General features: G+C 41.1%; 1 protein-coding gene across 7 annotated transcripts in view; it reads right to left on the reverse strand.

Moving 5' to 3' along the window:
• Nucleotides 1-406: 406 nt before the first annotated feature.
• Nucleotides 407-27,676, reverse strand: part of SVIL (supervillin) — a 97,599-nt gene continuing 70,329 nt past the window's right edge. For all 7 annotated transcript variants that reach the window (XM_075827495.1, XM_075827494.1, XM_075827492.1 and 4 more), the window contains 17 exons: nucleotides 25,514-25,686; nucleotides 24,458-24,613; nucleotides 23,826-23,962; nucleotides 22,969-23,116; nucleotides 22,535-22,680; nucleotides 21,239-21,414; nucleotides 20,971-21,118; nucleotides 19,512-19,788; nucleotides 17,533-17,681; nucleotides 16,505-16,610; nucleotides 11,754-11,961; nucleotides 11,026-11,159; nucleotides 10,505-10,660; nucleotides 7,855-7,998; nucleotides 2,948-3,069; nucleotides 1,930-2,085; nucleotides 407-1,481 (listed from right to left, as the gene is read on the reverse strand). In XM_075827495.1, coding sequence (XP_075683610.1) covers nucleotides 1,395-1,481; nucleotides 1,930-2,085; nucleotides 2,948-3,069; nucleotides 7,855-7,998; nucleotides 10,505-10,660; nucleotides 11,026-11,159; nucleotides 11,754-11,961; nucleotides 16,505-16,610; nucleotides 17,533-17,681; nucleotides 19,512-19,788; nucleotides 20,971-21,118; nucleotides 21,239-21,414; nucleotides 22,535-22,680; nucleotides 22,969-23,116; nucleotides 23,826-23,962; nucleotides 24,458-24,613; nucleotides 25,514-25,686 — 2,623 coding nt within the window. In that variant the 3' untranslated portion in view covers nucleotides 407-1,394. The remainder of the gene's footprint in view (nucleotides 1,482-1,929; nucleotides 2,086-2,947; nucleotides 3,070-7,854; nucleotides 7,999-10,504; nucleotides 10,661-11,025; nucleotides 11,160-11,753; nucleotides 11,962-16,504; nucleotides 16,611-17,532; nucleotides 17,682-19,511; nucleotides 19,789-20,970; nucleotides 21,119-21,238; nucleotides 21,415-22,534; nucleotides 22,681-22,968; nucleotides 23,117-23,825; nucleotides 23,963-24,457; nucleotides 24,614-25,513; nucleotides 25,687-27,676) is intronic.

Genomic DNA, 27,676 nt, shown 5'->3' on the forward strand with positions numbered 1-27,676 from the left:
GTTGAACTTGATGGACATGTGTCTTTTTTTCAGCCGTACTAACTATGTAACTATATGTAACTATGTAACTATTCAGAGATTAGGCTCTGTACGCAGCTCCCCCGTCACCCTCTGGTCTCCGAAAGGCGCTATACTACATAACTTCCTGCGTACTGTAATATTCTATAACATTTATGTGTCAATTAACTACCATTCATTGCATCTGCCATAAAGCACACACACCCTGCTGTACTACTGTGTATATCCAATACACCCCCCAGGTTTTATTTTCTCTTCTACCGACTTCCATCTAATTAATAAAACTAAATACATACTTTTTTACCAATCAGGTACGCCGCAGCTCCTTACAACGTCTATACTGCCATAAATAATTCTCACACAACCACCTTTTGTGAAGCTTTTTTTTTTTTAATTTGGGATCTTATATCACAAAATACATGTTTAAAGTTTACATCCGGTATTAGAAACTGAGATGTCTTCTATTATAAAGTACAAATATCAGATGCTTTTAGAACTGCTTCCAAAATGCAGACTACATTTTTCCTGTATATAAACTGTACACAAAAACAAGGCACTATACAGTTGGTTATGAGCCCCTTTAGTCTGACATATAAGCACAAGGAAAAACAAATACAAACAAATCTGTGAATAACTCGCAAGTCGCCCGACACACTGATGCATGATGATTGTAGATCGGGACAGCTAGCTCGGCCTTTTCACTTCTGCACCACTAGAGGGCGCAGTGGAGAGAAGCGCGTCCATCCATGATGTGACCTTATTACTACCACATGCAAAAGAAAAAATAATGAAAAATATGTCACAAATGCATATGGGGTACAGACAACCCGACGTTATCCGCTGTTAGCACAGTATTGGCATTGTATTTTATGGTTTGTGTAATAACACACAAATCTTACACAGTGATTATATTGCATAGTTAAATACACAGTGTTGATATAAATACATTCTATTGAATTTGACAAACAAAACATTTACAAGAGAGAACCCAATCCAAACGGACACGTTTACCGCCAAGGAATAAGTTTGCATTTAGCTTAAGTGCACGGTAGTTCTATGTGGGGTTCCTTGGAGAAACACTCATCTTCTGAATGGCTCTTTCAGTTCATTTACAATGGGACAGGAGTCAATAGGCAGCGCCGTAATCACCGTCCTCTGATCTCACACTGGACTTCGGTAACGTCCTTCATTTCATTGTCCTATCCACAACGGCCGTACACGGGATTATATAACAGTACATTGAATCGTGCACAAATGTAGCGACAGCAAGTGCAAAATCCAGCAGTGTCTCAGTGGAGAGGCGGCTGGAAGACAACTGCAGGCTCACAGATGACCCAGCAAACCGCGAGGGAAGGTCACGACGACGAGATTTCTCTTTAGAAGAGTCCGTTTGCTTTTTTGACGTTGACTTGTTTCCAGGATGGCAGCGTGTCGTATTCTTCTCTAGACATTTCTAATGCGATCTGCAAACAAACGATAGTGTTGTGTGGAGTTAAAAACAGTTACTGAATCTTAAGGCAGGGATATCCAAAAACAGACCTCCAGTGTGTGATTGAGCGAGCGCGAGAGTGCGTGAGAGTACTTTGGGCTCATTCAGACGAGTGTGTAACGGTCGTCACACAGACATATATTTCAATGGGGCCGTTCATACAGCCGTTGTTTCAACAGAGCGTGTGAAGGGTCCGTAGAAAAATAGGTCCTATTTTCTTGTGTTTTTATGCATCCATATATAGACTCAAGTCTATGGGGGATCTGTGATAAAGCGTCCCGTAAGAGTGCACCTCGGACGTGAAAAACGTGTGTGCGTGTGTGTGTGTGTGTGTGTGTGTGTGTGTGTGTGTGTGTGTTTATGCCAAAGGTACTTTGGTGCTCTATTCTCCCAGGAAAAGTAATACATTTAATATTGTTTACCTCAAAATCTTTATCGGCCAGATAAATTTCAAGCTTTAATGGGTCCACTCCCTCGGGCAATGGGCGGGCAAGGAGTTCCTCCAAGGGGTAGATCCTTTTACAAAGTTTGGCCAGAACGTCCTCTACAAGGATTATCTGATTGGAGACTTCAGCGTCCTGCACAAACACAAAAAAAATTATTTGATGTAAACAGAATAAGCAGAAGGTTACTTGGCACACCGAATGGAGTAAATTCTTATTTTTTATTATGCCAGTGGCTATGTGCGACGTTTCGGTCTACAACAGACCTTCATCAGGCACCTCAGTCGTACTGGGATATGGATTATGGGCGTTTTTGTATAGGCGGCTGGCCGCAGAGAAGCGCTCCACTGCGGCCAGCACACAGCCACTGGTATAATAAAAAAATAACACTTTACTCCAATTGGCGTGCCGAGTAATCTTCTGATTTATTACTGGGTTGGGCCCCTACTAGTGCACCCATCAAACCTAGTGCTGTCTGAACCACTACAAATAGAACGAGCAGCACATACATAAATTGCATATATATAGGCTCGGATAGGAAGTGAAAAATGTAAAGCTGTATCTGTTTAGACCCCATGCACACGAACGTGCTTTTGCGGCCGCAATTCCCCCGAAAATCCACGGGAGAATTGCGGCCCCATTCATTTCTATGGGGCCATGCACACGACCGTAGTTTTTACGGTCTGTGCATGGCCAGGGAGCCCGCACCGCAGAAACGACGGACATGTCTTATTACGGCCGTCTTCTGCAGTCCGGGCTCATTGAAAATAATTTGCGGGCAGCTTGTGGCTGACAGTCCGCTGACGGCAGACCAGAAAATCACGGCCGTGCACATGGTTACGGTCGTGTGCATGAGGCCTAAGTCTATTTTTGTGAATTTTTACAGTTTTGTCAAGCTTATTTGGAAAGATTACTACATATTTTATATAGAGGACCAATAATCGGCTTATCTATGAATACCCGGAGAGGTTCATCAGCGATCTCAATTCATACTCACCCTTTCTGTGATCTGGGCAATGTCTTCTCTGTGTTCCCAGCTCGGGAACATGTTGGTAAACGTCAGAGGTTCTAGACCAGCATGAATAAGGTAGGATTTGGGAGGTTTTCTACTGTTCTTGCCTAAAACACAAAATATAAATTGTTAGCCCCATCTTTCTATCTAGAGTAACCGCTCTCAAATAAAAATAAATAAATTTATATATAATTTGGGACATTCTGAAGAAGACCATAGGTTCATGATACTTGCACATGTTCCTGTTCCTCATAGGGGTGGAGATAGGCACATATAATTACACAAATGTGAATTAAAGTGGTTACACCAATTGGATTCTTTAAAACCGAAGGGTCTGAATATTGAATTTAATGTAAGCAATTAAAATGTACATGATCTGTTTCTTCGGTATCCTTGCAATGTCCCTCGTGGTGACCGTATACACACGTGTGTTTATTTGCATCTGTGTGTGTAATACAGGTTGTATTTGTGTGTCTCACAATTGAATATTTATATACATTATGTTTCTCGTTACAGATATCAGTGGAACATCGTGACCACTCACCAGGATTGATTGTTCTGTGCAACAATGGTTTACCGATGTCTGTTTGACTTGTCTTTTTTTCTTATTATACCTCGTTCTTGGAGGACTGAAGTGCATATAATATAGTCTGTGTGTTACATTGTCATTTTCCCTGTTGATATCATTAACGGCGTACACTTGAATTTGAAACGAATAACGGCACCACTACAATATTAGGATTGTCATATTTTATTGCATATTTAAGATTACGGAGTTATAAATATGGATTATCTTTTTCATTGCAATGATCAGTCAAACAGACATCAGTTAGGTGTTTAATTGCAGCATTTTTACCTCTTGCTGCGTTTCATACGTGCGCTGGCTAAAGCTCCTGAACGCGCATGACGATGTTGTGTTTCATCGGTTGCTAAGCAACTATACACTTCCGTCTTCAGCACGCGAGCATGCGCATGAACATAGACGCTGAGCTGCTGGACACCATGTGTAGATCGGATGCTGATTTACGATTACAGATCTATGAATTTACATACACCATTTTGGATTGGTGAGTGGTCTGTTGTTCTCCATCCCTGCACATACTGCTGCATGCTCAATTTAGCAACAATCAAGCTTATTTAGGTTTATTTTAAATTATTGTTTGTATTCATTACATGGTAATTTTATCACTAGCACAATGACACACTATTGTATTTTAACCCGTTAGTGACCGCCCCATAGTGTTTTTACGGCGGCCACTAATGGGCTTTATTTCAAAGGAATAGCCTTTTCACGGCGCTGCATCGGAATAAACAAACAGAGCAGGGAGCCTTTAAATCTCGCTGCTCTCAGCTGCCAGAGGTAGCTGAGGGCTGGGGACATCCCTGCTCGACGGGGTGAGATCGATATTAGTATCGATCTCACCCGTTTAACCCTTCAGATGCGGTGCGCAATAGCGAGCGTCGCATCAGAGTTGTTTTGGAGAGTGGGAGGGAGCTCCCTCTCATCCCACCCGCACCTGGCATGTGATCGCCGGGTGCCGGTGTCTTCTATGGCAGCCGGGTGCCGGTGTCTTCTATGGCAGCCGGGTGCCGGTGTCTTCTATGGCAGCCGGGTGCCGGTGTCTTCTATGGCAGCCGGGTGCCGGTGTCTTCTATGGCAGCCGGGTGCCGGTGTCTTCTATGGCAGCCGGGTGCCGGTGGTTTCTATGGCAGCTGGGTGCCAGTGGTTTCTATGGCAGCCGGGTGCCGGTGGTTTCTATGGCAGCCGGGGGGCTTGATATTGGCTCACAGGTCTGACTGTAGTGAATACAGAGGCCTAGAAGATGCCTGTCTGTTTTAAACGGACAGGCATAATACACTGCAATACAGAAGTATTGCAGTGTATTATAAATGCGATCGGATAATCACATAACGAAGTCCTCTAGTGGGACTTTACTAAAAATGTAGAAAAAAAAAAAAAAAAAAGTGAAAAAATATTAAAAACCCACTTTTCCCCATTACAAACTGCTTTATTATTAAACAAAATAAAGTAAAAAAGTTACACATATATGGTATCGCCGCATCTGTAACGACCCCAACTATAAAGTTATTACATTACTTAACCCGCTCGGTGAACGTTGTAAAAAATAAAATAAACAATGCAAAAATTTGCGGTTTTCTTTAAATCCAGCCTTATGATAAAAAAAAAAAATGATCAAAAAGTCGCATCTACTCCAAAATGGTAGCAATAAAAACTACAAGTCGTCCCCCCAAAAAAAAAAAACCCTCATACAACTGCATCGGCGGAAAAACAAAAAAGTTATGGCTCTTCAAATATGGAGACACAAACACAAATAATTTAAAAAAAAAAAAAAAAAAGTGTTTTCACTGTGTAAAAGTAGTAAAACATACAAAATCTATACAAATTTGGTATTGTTGCAATCGCAACAACCCGCTCAATAAAGTCAGTGTTATTTATACCACATGGTAAACGGCGTAGATTTAGGTGGCGAAATTGCAGTTTCTCTTCTATTCTCCCCAAAAAAAAAAGTTAATCAATAAATTCTATGTACCCAGCTTGTCCCGCAAAAAACAAGACCATATGCAGCAATGTCGACGCAAAAATAAAAAAAAGTTATAGCTCTTTGAATGAGACTATGGAAAAACTTAAAAAATGGCTCTGTCATAAAGGCCTAAAATGGGCTGGTCACTAAGGGGTTAAGTTTTCTACTATTGTGTACATCAGTACAATTTTTTGATTGTATACTGTCTTAATGATTACTCATTATGTTAATGAGACACTTACTATATATTTCACACATGTTGTTGTATCACTATGCTTGAAAAAGGTCCTAAAGCAGGACGGAAACGTTGCAGCTTGTGCTGACTGAATAAACCACTTTCTTACTACATCGGAGTGCTATGGAGTGTGTATGTATGTATGTATGTATGTATGTATGTATGTATGTATGTATGTATGTATGTATATATATGTATGTGTGTGTGTGTATGTATGTGTGTATGTATGTATGTATGTATGTATGTATGTATGTATATATGTGTGTGTATATGTGTGTGTATATGTGTGTGTGTATATGTGTGTATATGTGTGTATATGTGTGTATATGTGTGTATATGTGTGTATATATGTGTGCGTGTGCATGTGCATGTGCGTGTGCATACATACACACATATAAACACACAGAGCAATCTATACCGGACACCTCTACCATCTCTAGATCTATATACAGATACTGCAATAAACACTAATGCTTTATATAGGTGAGGACACGCCAGTGAATCATTTAACAGAAAAGGAAAAAAAAAAAAAACAGGAACCAGTTCTATACAGGGGTGAATGTGACAATGCCGTCTGATCCTGCGCCAAGAGATTACCGCAGCTGTGTGCGCAAAACGTCTCTTGTAGCTGTAATAAATCACAAGGAATATTTCTTCCCATATCAATAGAATAAGCTTCATTTTCCTGGAAGGAGCACGACCGCGTTCTACATACATGTTCATCTATGGAAGTTCAGTGTAAAGCAGTGTTCTCCAACCTGCAGCAATAACGCAGCCACATCGCCAGAAAAATTCAAAAAAGTTATGGCTCTTATAATGCAGCAACAGAAAACATTTTTTTTTCTTATGAAAAATGCTTTTGTTGTGCAAAACTATTAAAACATAAAAAAAAAAACACGAGAGACCTATTTGGCATTGCTGTATGTGTAGCACCGATGAATTAATTTAACACGTTAATTATGCCGCTGGGTGACCGGCGTAAAATAATTTTAAAAAAAACGGCAGAATTGTTTTTTCCATCCCCTTAAAGTAAAAAAAAAAGTTAATGAATACGTTTAATGTATCCAAAAACTATAAAATAGAACTCGTCCTGGAAACAAAAAAAAAAAGTTCTCCTATAGTTACGTCCATGGAAAAATGTTTTTTTTTTTTTATTGCTCTAAGAAAGCGTTTTGGCTTTAAAGACCGCAGGAATTTGTTAAACTGAAAAACTAGTCGTCCCCTTTGAAAACCCTTCTCTTCCAGGGACACCAGGAGGCAGAATATTGAGACCTTTAAGCAATAACCGCTTAGCTCGTTCACCTGCTCAGGGATGCTTTCGCACAACGGAGTGCATTTGTCAGAGATCTGCAGCAGAAATCTGTGGCTGACCCTCGGATATCGATCAGGGTTTTGCATTAAAAACACCCGCGTTTCGGAATGCAGATAAGCCAATGGGGATAATCTGTGTGTGGCTTATCCAATGCTGTTTTTGCATCGAAAGACACTGCAGAAACCGCGCCAGGAAGTGGCACGCCACTTTTTTTTTCTAAAAACAGGGCAGTTTCTCATTAAAAGCAATAGGAGTTTATCTTTATATGCAGAACACACATCCGTTGCGTGAACGGACGTGTCTGGATTCCCACGTAGCGTTCTTGTTGCAAAATTGGCATTTATCTACCAAAAAATAAAAAAAAAGCATGATAAAAACGCAGTGTGACCCCAATTCTGAGAGAAGGTTGTGAAATCTAAAGTCCTGGAATAGGCAATAATAGGCGGAGATGCTCATGAGTTACTGTCCAGCTTAACCATTAAGTGACACATCCATATTTATTATATAAAGTATATCGCACACATCAGACTTATGGTAGGACATGTAATATAATGTACTAATTACATTGTGAAGGTAAAGCTTTGATATGGCGTGCTCTGCATATCACCACCTGGTGGTCATCAAGGTTACTGCATCTAATGGGCAATAGTTTAAAAACTGGGATATTATGCAACGCATCTCCTTTTAAAAAGGTCAGTAGTTGGATCCGCCGCAATCACCGAAAATGAATCACCTATCCACATAAATCGAGGATAAATGTGTGAACAACCCCTTTAAAATCCACACCATGTCAGGCTCTCACCTTTGCAATACTGTAGCACAGTCTCCATCGCACTTTTCCGGTCCATATCCCATCGTATCCGTGCTGATCCAGTAATGATGTCTTCTACGGGCCACCAGCCCTGCCAGAGGTAAACCTCGTGATGATTGTCAACAAGGAATAGAGCTGAAGTAGAAATCATTCATAAATATATACATCTGACAAAACAATTCACTTATATCATGAGTCGATCAATCCTACCGTAATGCACTAGTTTTCATGTATTTATTTTCTAGTGTTTGTACAGCGCTGTGGAATATTTTGGTGCTATATAGAGATCATCATCACTCACATCCCAGTCCCCAATGAGATTCACAATATAAATTCCTGATCTCATACTCCAAAAACGTAGGTTCCCGGAGGAAAGCCACATAAGCGTGAGGAGAACATACAAACTCCATGCAGAGATTGTTCTTGGCCAGACCCAGGACCCCAGGGCTGCAAGGCCACAGCGCTGACCACCAAGTGTAATTTTTACATTTCCGATGAGAATTCCAAAACTTTTTTTTACTCTTTAGTGCAATTCCAATAAATATGTGAATGTTTTAATAAGGAGCAAACACGTCTAATTTATTAACCACTGTGCTGCTGGAATCAAGAACTACATTTTGCAGACTGCTTGTTACTATACTTCTAATTGTAATAAAATAAAGACAATTTAAGATAAGGCAAAAAGACATTAAACTATTTTGCAGTTTGTTCGTAATCTCTCGATGTAATCTGATACAACTTGGTGGAGATCACAAAGAAAGAAATAAAGTAACATGATCCTGTACAAACTAGTACCACAAGGAGATTGCTAAACCTAAAGGAATACTAAACATAGAAAATGCACAAAATATAACACCAGCAATTCCTCCCTAAGGCTATGTTCACACGGAGTATTTTGGGGGAGGAATATCTGCCTCAAAGTTCCAAACGGAATTTTGAGGCAGATATTCCTCTCCCTGCACGCCGATTTTCGCGGCAATTATCACGCTGTTTTTCGCCCGCGGCCATTGAGCGCCGCGGGCATAAAACAGCGAGATATACGCTTTCTCCTGCCTCCCATTGAAGTCAATGGGAGGTCGGAGGCGGAAGCGCCCGAAGATAGGGCATGTCGCTTCTTTTTCCCGCGAGGCAGTTTTACTGCTCGCGGGAAAAAGACGCCGACGCCTCCCATTGAAATCAATGGGAGGCGTTCTCGGGCCGTTTCTGCCGAGTTTTGCGACGCGGTTTCCGCGTCAAAAAACTCGGCAAAATACCCCGTGTGAACATAGCCTTAAGCTCTCTACCGTTGATCCAATTTGTTCTTATATTGCAATACTGAGAAATCTATACATAATTCATATATATGTATACCAGGATATCAGCCACCCCCTCCCCTACCTTCTCATAATCTTGCGTCTGGCTGTAAAACAACTGTCTGCAGCAGGAGCCTTCCCTCTCTACCCTGTCTGAGGGGGCAGGGCTTTACAATCTGTGTCCTACTGCAGTCCTTCACCAGCCGAAAATGGAAGAGACATGCGGGAAATTAACCCCTTATCCAGTTTGCTCTTCGGATGGATTCACACGGGATGGAAATCCTGCTGACTTTCCGCAGCAAAATCGACACCAGTTACGTGCATATTTTGCTGCGGATTTCACCCCTGCCACAGTAAAAAGGGTGAAATTCACGGTGAAAATTCAGAACAGAATGAGGGTTGTGCAAATTTGAAAATCCGCAGCATGCTCAGATTTCCATGCGGAAAATGTTCGTCAGCATGTGGATGAGATTTATTCAAATGTCATCCACATTGCTGGGTCTATAATCTGCTATAGATATTCCGCAAGGAAAGTCTGCAGCATTTACTTCCCATGTGAATCCACCCTTATTAATTTTTAGGTTTAGTTTTCCTGTAAGAACACGGCCTATTTTGGGCCTTTAGGACAGCGTTTTTGTTTTTTTTGGGTGTTGGTTATCCAAGAGCCATAAATTTATTTCTGAAAGTAGCTGTACGAGGACGTTTTTATTAGTATCATAAACAAGTCTATTTTTTTTTATAACAAAAAATAATAAATAACTTTTCTATAAGACTTTTTAATTGCCACGGTACCAAATATTAGTTTTTTTTATGGCTTACTATTCAAAAAAAATAAAAAGTCTGGCACTTGGGTGCAAAAAGTGTCTAAAACACACAATAAATTTAAAAACGCCATGTATTCCACTTTTTTGCTGCAATTTGTGTCAGAATTGGCGCATCTTGCTTAGTAAATCTCCCCCAGGATCTTTTTCTTTTTCTGGCATAAGCCAAAAAACATGATATGATGGGAAAACTAGCAGATAGTTGCCATAGCTTAAAAAATATATTAGAAAACCAAAAATGCGTTTGGCGTGATATGCGGCTTAAGGTCATACTCCTATAGTTTCAGCCATTGTTCTCCAAAATTCTAAACCAATAATGGTCATAAAAAGTTGAAATCGGCCATTTTGGACGACTTTCATCTTGTGTGTATGGGTAGCTTTAAGCGAGCACAGGAAGAAGTGGAAATGGGTGTTGGATTTTAGAAGACATTTGTGAATTTGGTCTGGATGTGAAGTAGAGAAAGGAGGATCTAGTAAATAGTGTCGTGACAGATCTTCTATAAGATTAGAATAGTTTAGGGTACTTGCCTGGCTGCGCGGCCGTGTAGAGGTCCTCCTGTAAGAACGGCATGGAATTTACCACTGATGTCAGCCTGGACGGATACATGAATTCGGTAGCAGTGAACTCTCCGGATGAACTACTGAGACTGAACAACCGTGGTGTAAAGTTAAACTTCCCAGGATCTGTTCGAACATAAAAAAAATAACGTAATGTCATACGGCTTCTATTTTTTTTTGCTTAGTCGTGATGTCGGACTATTGGATCGTCTATTATGGACTGCTGTATACAGGTGGATGCACTACATCAAAAATCCAGGATTGCTGTCTGGAGCAGTGTGGTCCAATATACTGCAGAAATGGCCGTCTCAGTGGAAACTGGACCAGCGTATGTGCAAAGTTCTCAAAAGTTTACTGCATTGTGAGGGTCACATAATTGTTTTTACAAAGCGAAGTATTCCACTAGATATACAACGTGCCTAGTAGAACATGTATCATATGCACCAGCAGTAACATTTGATGATCTGTAGGAATTTATAAGTAAGGCTTACCTTGCAGCATACAATCATAGGCTTTACGGTCTCTTCTTCCAAGTGCATCCCAGAACCCTAAGAGTTCTGAGCCCTCATCACATTCATTTATTGTCACTTTGCTGCTGCTATGCAACCCGGCTTCCAAAGGACATCTAGAGGGTTAAAAAGAAGGATATTACAAATCAGGCAGCATACATGTCACACTCACCAGCAACCATTACAGCCAATGCTCTGAACATCGCATTAGGACCCTTCCTCTCGGTCAACCTCTTTTGGGTCATTCGGAAGAGGCTTTGTTCTGTCGGTGGCGGTTTTATCACCGGGACCTCCATCAATACTTCCTCTGACATTGGTCTATGACACGTCAGAAGATGGACTATGAATACTGAGTTTGTATGGATGTCAGAATTGAAATGCATATTAATGGTTTAAAAGTTGTGTTCTGCATATTGTTCACACACACATATATATATATATATATATATACACACACACACACATATATATATATATAATCTCAATCAGCGAAGAAAACTGCAAACAAAAATCATGGGATTCATTGCCATTTCTGAAAAACAAATATACGACGGAAAAACAGACTGAAAATACACCTGTAAAAAGGCACTAAGGCTGGGATCTCAGTAATCCCTACAGATTGTCAAACACTATACAAGTGAAGGGCTGTTAGTAAAACGTAATAATCCGGCACAGCAGTGTATAATATTAATGGCAGCCCCCATACTTACTCTTCTTTAATTTTGTTGGCTGTGGTCCTCCCTACGTCCTTTGTGTGACTTTGCGCTTTGCAGCCGTGCCAGAGGTAAATGACGGCTTTATTCACATTGAGCAGAATCATAGATGTCCGGGACCGGAGGCTGCTGCAGTGACAAGCCACTTCAATCAGATTACCCTCTATGGGAACCTCTCCCCGCACACAATACAGTCTCCAGTCACCTGTAGGGGAAAAGGACGCAACCATCAGATATACAGAAAAAAAAAAAAAAAAACATAGCAGCAGATCCCTAGTATCAAACAAAGACATTAAATCAATGACCACATGTAAGTAAAACACATTAAAGAGGATAACCATAATGCTGGTTCTGTCCTCCCAAAGTTGATGGAAGGTGCTGAGTACTATTACTAGAAACCATAATTAACCCCTTAAAGGGCTATTCCCAACTTAGACATTAATGGCATATTTACAGGATATGCCATAAGTGTCTAGGTGCGGGTCCTGGAGCATCTATGTCCAGAATGGGGGTCTCCCGACCTCTGTTTTACCTGGTGAGGCGGCCGCTGGCTGCAGAATCCAAGCGGGGGCTAGTGTAGTGGGAGCTGCGCATGTACACAGCTCTTGCCATTCTGTTTTATCGGAGATCCAGGAACAGCCGAGCAACTGGATTCTGCAGCCAACGGCCGCCTCATACGCGTCCTGGATCTCCAAGTGAAAAAAATCAAGTGATGAACTTTATTCCATAAGCAACGTTTCGGCAGATGCAACTGCCTTTCCCAAGCATACAAATAGTGTGTCAGACCCAAGTTCATATGGGTTGTAACAACCAGAGTAATTACAATATAATCAAAGCAAAATATAGCAAAAACAGTGGATTCCAAATGTGGAGGAATCATATAGCAAACATCAATAAAAGTGCTATGTCATACAAAATGGAATATAGTGCACAAAAAAACCGCAGCATGTACGATGGATTTACAAGCTTAGCCATTAATTTGTTAGAGTGTTAAAACAACTATCCTATGATCTTTCTAATTGAGGAGTCACCGGTGACTCACCAATTAGAAAGAACACAGGATATTTTCCATAGAATAATATACACTGCAGCATGAACTTGGCGTCCTATACGCCTTACTGCACAAATGCAGCAGTGTTGGGCGGTTCTACCTGTGTTTGGTCAATACACAGCACTGCGCATGCGCACAACACGATGTATAATTACAATTGCCATTGCAAATAAGGGCAAACGCCAGGTTTCGAAGTATAAAAAAAATACAGGAACGCCAAAGTATTGGCAAACAGACCAAAATAGCCACGTTTCAAAAAAGGAGCCAGTAAGTAGAGACGGCAAACGCCATAGAAGCCTTTATAGTGGCGGTTAAGCGTGACGTTGAACAGGTACGCATGAGCGCCACAAACCAACACTTTGCTAGGCCTAACATGACTCGTGAGGAGAGGTTGGCCCTGCAGGACCTTGCCCATGATGGTGACCGCACCATCAAACCCACTGACTAGGGGGGGCGCGGTCTTAGTCACGGACACGTTCTCGTATATAGCAGAAATTAGACGCCAACTTGGTGATACGGAGGTGTATAGATGTATTTTGGGTGACCCTAACTTTAGACTCATGAGGCACATTGAAACGATATTGCACAATGCTAAGACCCATCGACTCATTGATGAAGGCACTTATACATTTCTTAGGGTAGAACATCCAACACCACCCGTTATATACACCCTACCGAAAATCCACAAGAGTCTTGTGGATCCCCCCCCGGATGTCCAATCGTTACGGGGTCGGGCTCTATATTTCTTAATATAGCCACATATCTTGACAAGATCCTCAGACAATATGCCATTGAAAACAAATCCTACATAGATACTGCAGATTTTCTTATGCGTTTGCAGAATGTCACTGACATCCAATGAAGAGTTTTTTTGGTATCCTTTGATATGGTTGCATTGTACATGTCGATTAAGCATGTGAGGGGTTTAGCCGCAGTCTCTAAAAAAAATAAATCTGAGTTTTCTCCAGTTTTCTGTGAGTTCATACTAGAATTAGTTCTAGCAAACAACTATTTGGTGATTACTATTTGCTGTTACGGGGCACCGCTATGGGTGCCAATATGGCACACACTTATGCAAATATATACATGGCAGTCCTGGAGGAGGACTTTGTGGAAGTAGTGGGATACATAGACAATGTTGTGGAGTGGTGGCGGTACATAGACGACATCTTCCTCATTTGGAAAGGGACTGCGTCCGAACTTCATGACTTCCATAAATATCTAAAGGACATCGATCTGGATGTCAAATTTACAAATGTTTTTTTTTTCACATTGCTGTACAATTTTTGGATGTAATGGTCTCCGGGTACCAATCTCTATGTTAAACCAACTGATCGAAATAACATGTTGAGATACGAGAGTAATCACCCCAGACCTATGGTGAACTCTTTGCCTTATAGTCAATTTTTACAGGCAAAAATCATAAGTGATGATCTAGTTACAACAGACCTTGATCATTTGGCCTCTAAGTTTATTTCAAGGGGTTATCACAGTAGGATCATATGGGAGCATAGAGAGAAGGTCGAAATACTTGATAGGACTACCATATTGAGGCTAGATAAAGTCAGAGTGACAGTCGCTTTCCATTTGTCTCTACTTACACGGAATATAGCAAGAAAATATCCAATATAATAAAGATAAACTTGTACACTCTGATGTGGGTCGCCAAACAATAACTAGACAACTCTCCTTAACCGGTTCGCAAGTGGAGCTTTCAGTGTTTAATATGTGTGAACTGTCCCCTTATATTGAAAGGAGATACATTTTTCAGATGTGTCCAAGGATAAAACCTACAATATTAGACATTTTTTGACGTGCAATAGTGAACATGTGTATTTACTTCAGTACCCTTGCAACATGTGGTACGTTGGTGAAACAACGTTAGATCTTAAAACACGATTAAACCAACATAGGTACACGATTAAACCAACATAGGTACACAATCCGCATTCAAAGACAAGAACTTCCAGTTTCAAGGCATTTTTCTGAGTTAAGGCATACAGAATGGCCATTGAGGTTTAGGGTCATAGACCATGTCCCTCCACTGAGACGTGGCGGTAATAGGTCACAATTATTGAAAAGGAAAGAGTTACAATGGATTCACAGGCTGGGGACACTCAAACCCAATGGCATGAATGTGGATTAAAAATCAGCATTGTATTCTAACTATGTTAGTCTTCTAATGCCGTTTGCCCTTTATATTATCTTGCCTTGACGTGTCCTTTTTCCTCCATGTATATTTTTTGATGTCGATACATAGATACCCAATTTCTTATATTTACGAATTATTTTTTTTAATTGTTTTTAGATACACGTATTTGAAGTCGCCACAAAATTCTTGGCTCACCAGTGAACGATGGAGAATAGGCTTCCTTTACCTCAGTAGAATTATCTTATAAAGTTCCAGTACATATTTATATATATATATTCGTTATTCTGTTGTCTTTATTCCCTATTAATATATAAATATAAAATGTATTGTATATTTGTCCCAGGTCCCTGCAATCGGTCATGATACATCATTTCGCTTTTGGCTGCGTTCACACTACATGCAGTTTCTCTGGTATGCCATTGCTGTTTTTTTTTTTGTTTTTTTTAAACCTTTCGGTACTTTGGACGGTCCATTCTGGTGATTGCCTGTGTTCACCCACAGGACATCACCTCCGAACTACCACCTGGCTGTGGGCACTGCGTCCCGAATTGGATGACAGTGTCCGCAGCTTAATACCCTTGTTCTACTTACTGGCAGCCTTTTTGAAACGTGGCTCTTTTGGGCTGTTTGCCAATACTCTGGCGTTCCTGTATTTTTTTTTTATACTTTGAACCTGGCGCTCGCCTTCATTCGCAATGGCGATTGTAATAATACATTGTGTTGTGCGCGTGCATGCGCATTGCTGTGGATTGACTGAACACAGGTAGACCCCAAACTCTCCTGTGCTTTGTTTTAAACACTCAATTAACACATTAATGGATAAGCTTGTAAATCCATTGTAAATGCTGGGATTTTTTTGTGCAATATGATGTTACATTCTGTATGACATAGCGCGCTTCTATTGATGTTTACTATACGATTCCTCCACATTTGGAATCCACTGTTTTTGCTATATTTTGCTTTGATTCTATTGTAATTTCTCTGGTTGTCACAACCCATATAAACTTGGGTCTGACACACTATTCCATAATGCAACTGCTTTTCTCAAGCATGCAAATAAAGTTCATCACTTGATTTTTTTCACTTGGAGATCCAGGAGTGCTGCCTATTTTTTTGTAGACTATTACGAAGGATAGATCAGTTACTATTTTCTGCATCTCCGTGATTAAACTACCGGGATCTAAGCTTTCTGTTCCTGTGTGATCACAGCGAAGTAATAGAACGTTCATTGTGTCGATTTCCCACCACAATCAATAGCAATCAAAACCTGAATGCGTTATTTTAGGTGAACAGTTGACGACGTAAAACTAAACAAAGAAAGCTACAGTATAGAGGAAATTATATATTTTTGCCATAAAACAAAATGATTGGGAGTAAAAACACTGATGTATGTACCCAAAAGAAAAACTGGGCATAAAATACAAGTTATATCTGTCAGTAGGAAAGCAAAAAAAAATAAATAATTTGTTAGAATGAGAACCGCACAGCAGCCGTCTACAATAACGGATAAGATACTCTCATGAACCAGTCATGATGGGGACGTACTTTGAGCATTTTCTTCCTCTTCTTCTCTCCTCCCAGCATGCACAATCATACCACCTTCAAAACACTGGAGGAAACATGGCGGCTCCTTCCCCTGAAGGACTTGGACCTGGAAGATTAGAGACTGTTAGTTGTAAAGTAAATATCAGTAAGCAAGACTCAAACTTCTGATCGCAAGATGGATGTTCTCACCCCTTTACTGCTACTGTGATTACTACGAAAGATTTCCTTTGCAGTCTCGTAGTTTATTAATAATGTTCCCATCCATCAATATCACACGTGAGAACAGTCATTTTTATGTATGAGGGAGCAAATTCCACCAGCGATCGATCAGTTTGAGTATTTACACCGGACAATTACGGTTACGAACAATTATTTGGATCTGGGTAACAGTTACTAATATAAGGGAACACTTCATATCATTACAAGGATTAGGGTAACACCTTGATAAATAAACGGGACCCTGCTCTTTGTTTGATCAGCGGGCTGGACAGAGGGTTTTGCTTTTTTTCCTATTACAGGTCATAAATAAAATATTACACGCTGTCCGGACTACAGAAACCTATAGGCCTCAATTAATGAAAACGGTCTATATATAAAAATAATAATGAGAATAATAAAGCGGTGATAAGCGGTCTGGGAACCTGTACAGTAATAAGGCCTCCTGCACATGGGATGAAATCGCTGCAGAATTTCCATGCGATAATACCGCCGCATATTACAGTAGCAGCAATGTGGATTAGATTCGAACAAATCTCATCCACACGCTGTGGAAAAAAACCAAAACAAGTGCAGGAGACGTGTATGGAAATCGAGCTGCGGTGCGGATTCTCAATCTACAGCATGTCAATGCCTCTTGCGTAAATGCTGCAGAATTTCCGTACAGAAATTCCATAGAATTCAGTCATATGTACATGGCCTCCGACTTATGTCAGTGCAAGGGCCAGGTAAGCATTACTTTTTTCTTCCCCCCCAGAGTGTCACTTTATTGGAATATTCCTTCTCCCATTACCATTTTAAAGGTAACTTGCCTGTGCTCCTCTCTCCTCATCCAGCTCGATTGTCATTAACGCCGACGTGCCCTTTTCACTAACGGTTGATTGTCGACCCTGCCAGAAGAAGTAAGCGCACTTTTCTTTTCCAGCAACCCTTACATGTTCTGTCTTATGCCGCTGTCCAACTAAATCAGAAAAAAAACAAAAAGGAGAAATGTTTTTCTTATCTTTCATACAGTGTCAATAAATCTACTCATCTGGAACGTTATACTTCTAGCGCATAAGTCAAGACGCGGTCAATATGAATTCTTTGCTGCCATTCTTGCAAAATGGCAGCAAAAAAAGCACTATTTCAATGGGAGGCGTTTTTCCCCCGCCAACAGGAATACTGGCTCGCGGGAAAAAGAAGCGACATGCCCTATCTTCGGGTGTTTATGTCTCTGACCTCCCATTGACATCAATAGAAAGCGTTTTTCGCTGTGCTTTTGCCCATGGCGCTCAAGGCGAAAGACGCCGCAAACTGGGTGCAAGCAGATCAAAATCTGCCTCAAAATTCCAGACGGAATTTTGAGGCAGAATTTTCAGCCTGCAAAAAACTGTGTGTACATACCCTAAAGGGTAGGTTCACCTTAAAATGTAAAGCAGAACTGAACACATAATTGCATTTCTGTTGTCGTAATCATCAGCGATTGACTGTAATCCTGTTGGTGGCTCTCACAACGGGTTTATGACATTCAGAGCGGATAATCTAGAAATGAATGTAATTATCTACGTCACGAGGAATCAAGGCCAATTAGTGAAAGGAAGTAACTCTGAGCCATTAAATACAGGGAGGACAATCCAGAGGAGATTATACATATTATACACACCCCCGGCTGCGGAGAAATATTATACTGTGCATTGTATTATTCTACCGCGAACTTCATCTATTTCTGGATGCCACACAATTAGATACTAGATCAGTTACGGACATTCCCTCTTACATGCAGCCGGCCAGGTTTTCTTGCTATTTTTGTTTAACCTTATCACAACTGGGGTGTTTTTGGTACTCCATTTCCAGTGCAAATTTTTGGAATGCTGCATTTTGAAGCTGAACGCTTAATCCTTCAATTGTCCGATGGATAACAATGCCGTACGTGCACACTGCTGTATGATGCCGCCATAGCGCAACATTTTAAGAGGCAAGAGCAGATAGGGGGCGTTGGCACAAAAGACAACAATCAATAGCCATGGATATTTATTGTATGTTTGTATGAACACCTGACAATTTCTTTTTTTAATTCTACAAATTTACTTTATTTAAGGGGCTAAGGTTAGCAGGGAACACATGATCTTTTGTTACCTGGTGATATCCGGTATATAATGGTGATCTAATGGGCTGTTACCATTACCAGTGATCAGTCTACAGAGACATGCAGAGAAGACACAGATTGTGTCTCCCCTGCATGCCAACCAGCCCTTCCTGCCACAGGAAAGCTCTGACACCATTTGTCATCATAGGTTTCACGATCATCCTCCAGAATGCAAAAGCTTCAACTTCTACATTTAGATGCACAGCACTCAGCATTGTGTTTTTACATCCATGGAACGGATTACTCCCTGTGACCGTACATATAGTCGAGCTGTCAGTGTTTCCGCCCGTTCCCCTCCAATGGCTATCAAAGAGAAAATGTAAATACAAGAACTAATGGCACAGGAAAGTGGTTCAAGAAGCAGTTGAGAATTTATCACTACTTTAGAAAACCAAGCTTGTAGTAGGCTATGGTTTTCCCCACATAAATCAATGGGGAACAGACCACAAGATAATAGGTTTGGCTGTGGTTTGAAAAAAAAATGCAGCATGCTTTACAAAAAATGGCGAAATCCACCAACCGTGCCTTCCTGAAAACAGATGCCTGAGGTGTATGACAAGCGACAACATTCGACTTGAAGCATATCCCACATGGTCTATCAATATAATATCTATTAGCAATATTAACATTGTATAGGTGGTAAACTATTTCCAGCAGTCTTACCTGTAGTGCTCACCATGTATTTCCATTTCACCACATACGCATCTCCCTCATGGAATTGACCAATGCTCTGCTTCGGCAGCCTACTGTAGTCAAATTCCAAAATATGCCAGACATCCACAGATACAGTCGTAATTTCATACTGTCTCCCATCATCTCCTTCAAGCAGCCCGTAACCGCGGCACACGTTAAATCCATCCAAAACCGTTCCCACAGCCGCCTGAGAGACCGGGACCATCAGCATGACATCATAGCCCTTAACATCTTCTTGCTTTTCTTCCTAATCATAGTAAAAGGAGATTTAGATTATTTATTAGGTTTCACGAGATTTCCGACATTGCAATTCATCCGGGATTTCAGCTCGACATAGAATCTCTCCCATGTCAACATTTCACAGGTTACACAGAAATATAATATACATAAACAGTAATGCACTCGCAAAGTTATTCATTTTGTACTGATCCTGCGTTAACTGTATGTAGACCGCTGCTCAAAATTTCCCATCGGCCACCAATTCTCTGTCCTATTCTGTACATGAAAATCTGTTTCATATCAAAATAAAATGTGGCCACTACAAGACCATGTAGGAGTGAACACAAGTAGCTTCCTGGTATACATATAGAATTGGTGTCATGGATGTCAGACTCCAAATGAAACCGTTCAAAGCAAAGACATTAAAACGAGCACCGTCCGTTGAGGCAGTTCGATCATCTCTCGTTTACTCCTTTCACAAGGGGCAATGATCGGTTATGTATGGGGGCGAGCGATCATTAATACGATCCTTCATTTCCATCATGTCGGCAACACATTTCACTGTTTACACAGGAATATGTGCTGCCGACTAGCAACCATTTTATTTGCCGCATAGAGGTCCTTATACAAGCGAGCGGTGATCGACAGGACAGCCGGTTGATCGGAGCTCGTTTGCTCTTTTCACAAGGAGCTGTGATTGGCTATGTATGGGGATAAGTGATCGTTCATCCCCATACATTGTCATCATGTCAGCAGCACATCTCACGGTTTACACAGGGAGACGTGCTGCCGACTAGCGACCATTTTATTGGCCGCAGAATCGAGCAGATCAGCCAATAAATAAGCGTTTGTCCGATCATTGGCCTGTGTAAGAGAGTCTATAGATGAAGGCATATTATACTTGGAGCCTGCACTCATATGTTGTGCACTTCGGATTTAAAACAGTTTTTCAAGAGCATTTGACTCTCAAATATAACAAAGAAACACCAGAAAATATAAGCGAAGGAGTTTCCCTTTATTTCTAAGAAAGCTACATGGCCATTTCAACTCCTACATGGTTCACCACCAAGCTTTCCGAGATCCCGAATGGCAAGTCTTCCTTATGTTACAGTGACACAACACCCGCTTGCATATTATATCTTGACTAATCCACCTGCCACAAGCCACTGAGAGAAGTGCTAAACACATTATATAAATCTAGCGCTTTTGCCTTTTGCTTTGGGAGTTCCTCACACAAAGTCTTCTCAGTGGGTTTCTTCAATTCTGTCCAGTCCAGGAACTTTTCTTTAAACAATATAGTTTCATTGTGCTCAGTCAGTCGACCGAATATAGCCCAGTCTGGACGACCATGTCCTTTCCTGGAGAACGATACGATTAAATCATTTTACGTATTTACAAGCAGGATCTATTTAAATTGCTATTTCCTGTATATCATTGAATATTGGCTCAACCCAAAAGGTGTATATAAAATATCTTACCTTGGTATAAGAGGATTGCATTCTCCGGGATCTAGAGGGTTAATATCACAGTTCTCATAATCAAAGATACCGTTCCAGAGGTGTTTTGCGAGTTGGAATGCCACTTTCCTCTGCGCCAGAGTCACTTCTTTGCCATGCCACACGTACACCTCACTGCCAAAATCAAACACCAGCACCTGCAAAAATAATTGTGCACAAAATATTTACTATATATTTTTCAGACTCAAAACGGACTAAATCGCCCCCCATTGATTTCAATGGGAGGCAGAGGCATTTCTTTCCCTGGCTGCTTTTGGCTGCTCGCAGGGAAAAACAAAGTGTCCTTACTTGCTGCGGTTTCCGCCTCTGACCGCTCATTAAATCAATGTGAGGCAGAAAAAAACCTGCGGCGCTCATGTCTAAGTGTCTGTCGCAGCGTTTTTTTTTTTTTTTTGCACGTGGTCTTTGCATTAGCTTAAATGGCCGAGGGCAAAAAAACGCTGCCAAAAAAGGCGGAGAAATACGTGCAGGTAGTTCAAAATCTGCCTCAAAATTCCTGAAGGAATTCTGAGGCTGATTTTTTTCTGCCTGCATAAAACAGTGTGAACAGGGCCTTTAGATGCACCAAGATTTGGTTGGCAAAGAGAGCAAAAAAACTTCTATCCGTCTTACTATGATTTCTAAAGCTCAACTTAAAAATGAAGAAAAAAAAAAAAAAAACTGAGAGAAAAGGGGAGCAGAGCAATACATTCAGTCTCTGGACATGTCACCGCACCTTGTTTTGCTCTTCCATTCCCAACCTTTATAAGAGAAAAGGGACACAGGACCTTGGGGTCGATTAAAAGTCCCGTTTTCTACACCTGCACGGTTAGCAGAAAAGCCCTATGCAGGCGGACACCACCCAAGGGGAGATTTATTTGGCTCAGCCCAAAATGGGTTTCCCCCATCATGGACCTCCCAGCTGCAGAAGCTGCCTCTGTGGTACATACATGCCCATGGCTCGTAAAAACAGAACTATTGTAAAATAATAATCATAAATAAAACAAAAAGCTAAAAAACAGAAGTCCCCCAGATACACATACACCCAGAATCAGAGTGGACTGGACTAACTTGAGCCCATCAGAGAAGAGGAGACCTTGGCTCTACCACCCAGCTATGCAGGACAGGTCCCAACTATGTATATTAAACTCTAGTGAACTCCATGGGCCCTGGTGCAGTTGGGACCTAGTATCATATCAAAGCCTGGAGAATACACCTAAACTCTGGGGGCGCAGTCCGACCCCGCATATAGCAATAGTATAGAGACTGATCACTAACCTCTTTAGACTGCAGAAGAGAACACTTGGGGACTTTACCCCAAAATTCATCATCGGGGACTAACTTATCCTCCGCCAAACGGTATATGCAGTTGGTTTCAATGATTGCATTTTCATAGCGTTCATCCTCTTCTGGGTTTCCAGCATCTGCATTTATAGGAAAAAAAAACATACTGATGTTATTTATTTCAATGGGATTAACAACCACTGCCTCTAATATCTGCAGATCCAGTTCTTCAGTGGAATCCGCCTGTAAACTAGGACACTAATGCAGATAATGGATGCCGCTAGCTATTTGTTTTAGGGGGGAAAGGAATGCCGCCGTAACCCATACCCACGCATTGTGAGATGGGCAGGATTGGCAGCCAATCAGCCCCTAACTTTTTATACCCATCCACTATCTTATATCTATGGACAGCATTTCACATAACTAACCTTGATATTCCGCCTGTCCACTCAGAAGTTTCCAGAAGTCCCGGGCAGCGTGTGTATGGGTGTTTATCCCCTCCTCTATGGTTTGCACATACGATGCTCTACATCCCAGTTCCCTCTTTGTCTGAATCATGGAAGCCAGTTCTGAAGCCTGACGAGAGAGATTTATATATTTTAAGCACATAAAAAAGGTTATGAAAACAAAAACGACTTTCTGTAAAGATCACAGCCTATAATACAAACATATCTGTCCTCACATGGACCAAGGACTTTATTATTTTTAATGCACTCATATGGTCCTCATTATCTCCTCCATGGCTGTATGGATGTAGATCAACAACTCATTACATTCAAACCAATTGTAAAATTGAATTATTGTCAAGAGATTTTTTTTTTTAATGTGGGAATTTCCTGTACAGAATCTGCAGGAGGTTGTACAAGCAAAGGCAACAGACCAACTGATTATTGTGCGGACTTCTCCAAAAAAAATAGGCGAGACAATGACATTTACTGCAAGACGACGGGAGAGGGAACAGATTGAGCTAGAGGGGAGGTAAAAAAAACAAAAAAAAAAACTGCACCCCTTATTTATAGTTGCAAAAAATACTAAATCAGTTCTTGGCTCTAATGGCACATAACCTCCGATCCAGAGGATTTCCTGGCTTTGCTATAAGACACACTTCAAATGCTTGGCATACTGTAATCCTGGACCAATATTTTCTAAGGGTGCATCCATATATATCAGTCTCCCTATGGCCTTAGATGGTGTTTTAGATGACGCAGCATCTTCGTTAATAATTCCAGTGCCAGAACAGATCACATCACTCTGCGGGAGAGGGATAACATCTCAGCACACCAACCTTTGCTTTCTCAATGACGTTTGCAAATTCTCCGACCCACAGGAAGCAGTAGAGCGGGGAGATCAACAGGAAACAGTCACCACTATTCAGGGAGGAAGCCCGGGGCTCAACCAACCGGGACTGAACGTGTCTACGTCCTAAACAAAAGATTGAGAATAGTTTGTAAAAGTCAACGATGGGCACAGTAAATGAACATCACTGACAGAGGAAAACCGCTCTAACCACGTATTAAAACTAACAGCAAATGGATGTAGACCAAAATATGTAAATATATAAAAGAGGATCGGTTAGCTCTGCGAATCCATCTGTTTTATAAAATACTTTAATAAATCCCATAAAACAATTATTGTGCAATTCCTCTGTTATTCCTCCTGGAAATAGATTAATAAAATGGACAGCTGGGTGTTACTATTCCTTTTGTCAATAGTGTGTCCCCCTACACAGTCTGACACTGACTGGACGGTGTGTAGGGACAAGACACACACACACTTTCCACAGTCCCACTTTGTCAGCTTATTCCTCAAATTGTTGATGCGCTTAAAGCTTTAGACACCCATGATATTATATACATCACACAGACATGCCAATAAGTTGAGATATACATTACATAATGCCAACGTTTCTTTACATACCTTTAATTTGTATTAACATAAGCTTCTTATATGGCACAGCACTGTTGTTGGAGTGCTGCTCTGTAAGGTTAACACTACGTAAACTGACACTGCTGAAGTTCTCTTTACTTGCCAGTCCAGCCAGGGCCACTTCAGAAAAGTTAGAATTTTTTGACACTAGAAAAAAACAAAACATTTCATTCACTACCATGATGGGAATTTTACTTTCTGTAACAGTCCAACTCTCACCGCATTTTGATGGGATCAATATAATGTAGAATAAGTATGTATGCATGCAGTGAGGTGTAATGCTATAACAATCATCTGGCACCTTAAATAGTCACTAACCTTTCAACAAACTTTGCATTAATCAACAGTACAAGCGAATAGAAGAAACTTTGAAAGTGGAGAAAGAGGCATTTTTGCCTTTATAAAATATATTACAGACTTCTTTCCTCCTCCACCTGCACTGACCATTCACTCAATTCACTTTTGAAATCTTTCTTGAGAGATGGGACAGATTATCAGCTCACTAAGGGATCAGGTTACATGCTGCCCATAGAAGTCTAAAGAAGAGGTGATGAGAGCCACACAAAGATGATGCTGCAGCTTCTAGTTGGTGTTTTAGCTCACCACAGTGCAGGATTCTCAGCTATACTGCTCATAGTTGCTGTATAATCTCCATGTTGGTCATATATAGGATTAGCTAGGGATGAGAGCAGTATTCTTATCTTATCTCAGTGTGTAATGTATGGTAGACATCATAGCAGTTAGACTGCCTCCTAGCTCAGGAGCACTGACAATTAGAGAGAGAGCAGCAGCAGAAGGGAAAAATGATGAAAAATTTAGAATACAAGTCATAATGGCCAGAAATAGGGATATCCCTTATATACTCACACACTCACACAGGTCTCCTGAAACAGGTATGCCTTAACTATTGCAGGGGATCAATAGGAAAGACTAGTTCAGCTTAGTTATGTAGGGTCAACCTCTTTTTTAAAATCCATTTACAGCTAAAATGTGACAACGTTGCAATTTAAAGTCCTAGTCTTCAACCATATAGAGGATTATACATACTCTTTTCCACCTTCATCCTTTTGGATTCCATGAATGCCACATTTAGCCTGGTTTCTGTGTACTCCTGCAGAATGTCGTCTCGGGCTGCAAGCATTTTAAGTGGGTTTCCTGAAGCCTGGACATTTCGCACGGGTCTCACTGCTCGCTTGTGTTCTGCGACAGCAGATGTCAACCTGGGTTTACAGAACACAGAATAAACACAACTTTTAGTCACATAAAAAAAAAAAAAAGGGTGAAAAAAAAGTCGAAGGCCTCCCACACACGATCGTGTTCGGTCCGTGATATATGGTCCGTACGTCGGCTGCATTTCCCGGACAGAACACACTGCAGGGAGCTGGGATCCTAGCATCCTAGTGATCGACACGAGCCATCACTGCCTCGCTGCAGGACAACTGTCCCGTACTGTAATCCTGTTTTTAGTACGGGACAGTAGTTCCGCGGAGAGGCAGTGACACCTAGCTTCATAGATAACTATGACGCGAGGATCCCGGCTCCCTGCAGTGTGTTTAGTCCGGAAAAATGCGCCCGACGCACGGATCGTATATCACAGACCAAACACGCTCGTGTGTGAGGCACAAAAGGCTCTTTTCACACTGCGTTTAATGGTCTCCATTTGACATCTATGTCAGGAAAAATTCCCGACAGATGCACAACAGTGGCATCCATCACCCATAGGCTATAATGGTATCCATTTAATGGATACGTCATGAACTCTCAGGACCCTTTTCATGATGTATTCGTTAAACGGATACCATTATAGCCTATTCATGATGGATACCACTGTTAGGCATCCGTTTAACAGAAGGTCATAAAAAGCTTTTGAAAAGCCCATAATGTATACTTCGTACGGATGTCTGTGAGGGATGCTATACAATAGAATCAGTCACCCATAGGCTACCATGTTAAAAAACTAATAGCATAGTCCACTATGTGATTCTAACCAGCAAACAAAATAAATGGCATACCATATATATACTGCTCCATGGAGGACAAAAAAACACTTTTGGCCTCGGTCAGTAAAACGGGAGTCTATGGATACGTTTGACGTATGTGCTGAGAGCGGTCCCGATGCATAAAAGTCAAATGTACAGGAGAAAAAAAATAATTCTGTGTAAAATGGGCCTTAATATTAAACTAAAAAAAGTTTGTAAAAAACTATGCCATCTGCTTCTGGGAAAGTTATGTGGTAACCAAAATGGCCGTCATTGGAGCTCCGACAGGTGTAGTAACCCAGTCTACTGAACATATACTTCTAGACATGCATCCCCCACCATTTGTCAGAGCAAATATGCAGGAAAACTGGGTGGGAACTGCGCAATAGTGACCATATAGGTGGTCATCCAGCAAAAGTGCTGAACAGAATTCAAAACCCTGAGAGGAGAGGAGGTCAAATCAACAATTTTTTGTGCCGATTTTTCTCATTTTGGTGGGAAACTATAATCAGACCTTAAACTACAGGGAAACTACAGACCTTAAAGGGAACCTGTCACCAGCATTTTAGCTATAAAGCCAGCAATACCTGGTGAAAGTGGGTGAAAAATCATTGTCATCTAAGCTATAAATATGTTCTAAGTAAGCTCTGTAGCTTTAGTATTCCGTTTTTCAGTGGTTCCACGCTGTATGCAAATGAGCAGAAAAGAGTCAAATCTTCATCTGAAAAGTCAGGTTTTCATTCCTCCAGCATCTCAGAGTGGACTCCACCTCCTTCTTTTTGATTGACAGCTCCTTCAGGGCCGGACAGGTGGTGGCAGTGGGCGTGGTTAAGAAACTGCATCCCAGAGGGAAAAATAATTACCATAAAAGGCGGGAAAAGTTTAAACGACTATATTTACTGACAGAAGAGGACTTCAGGAAAGAAGAGAACAGGAACGAACTCTGGACAGCTGCGGCCATTGAGGGGTCAGGTGAGTTTAACAGGTAAGATGTTGATGACAGGATCCCTTTAAAAAACCAAAATGAGCTGCAGAGAAATGTTTCCCGATGACTATACTCTCGCAATATATGGTTAGATAAGCTCAGACATATTACGTTACAATAGATCAGCTCCTCTCCTCCATGTTCCTGGCTTGTGCTGAAATAAGAAATATAATCCATTTAAGGTAAGGCATGAATTATATGGCCTAATGCAGCCGCCTCGCTGAAAGCCTTGATTCCACTGAGCGC

The sequence above is a fragment of the Rhinoderma darwinii genome, chromosome 5 (assembly GCF_050947455.1).
Source record: "Rhinoderma darwinii isolate aRhiDar2 chromosome 5, aRhiDar2.hap1, whole genome shotgun sequence".
Taxonomy (NCBI): domain Eukaryota; kingdom Metazoa; phylum Chordata; class Amphibia; order Anura; family Rhinodermatidae; genus Rhinoderma; species Rhinoderma darwinii.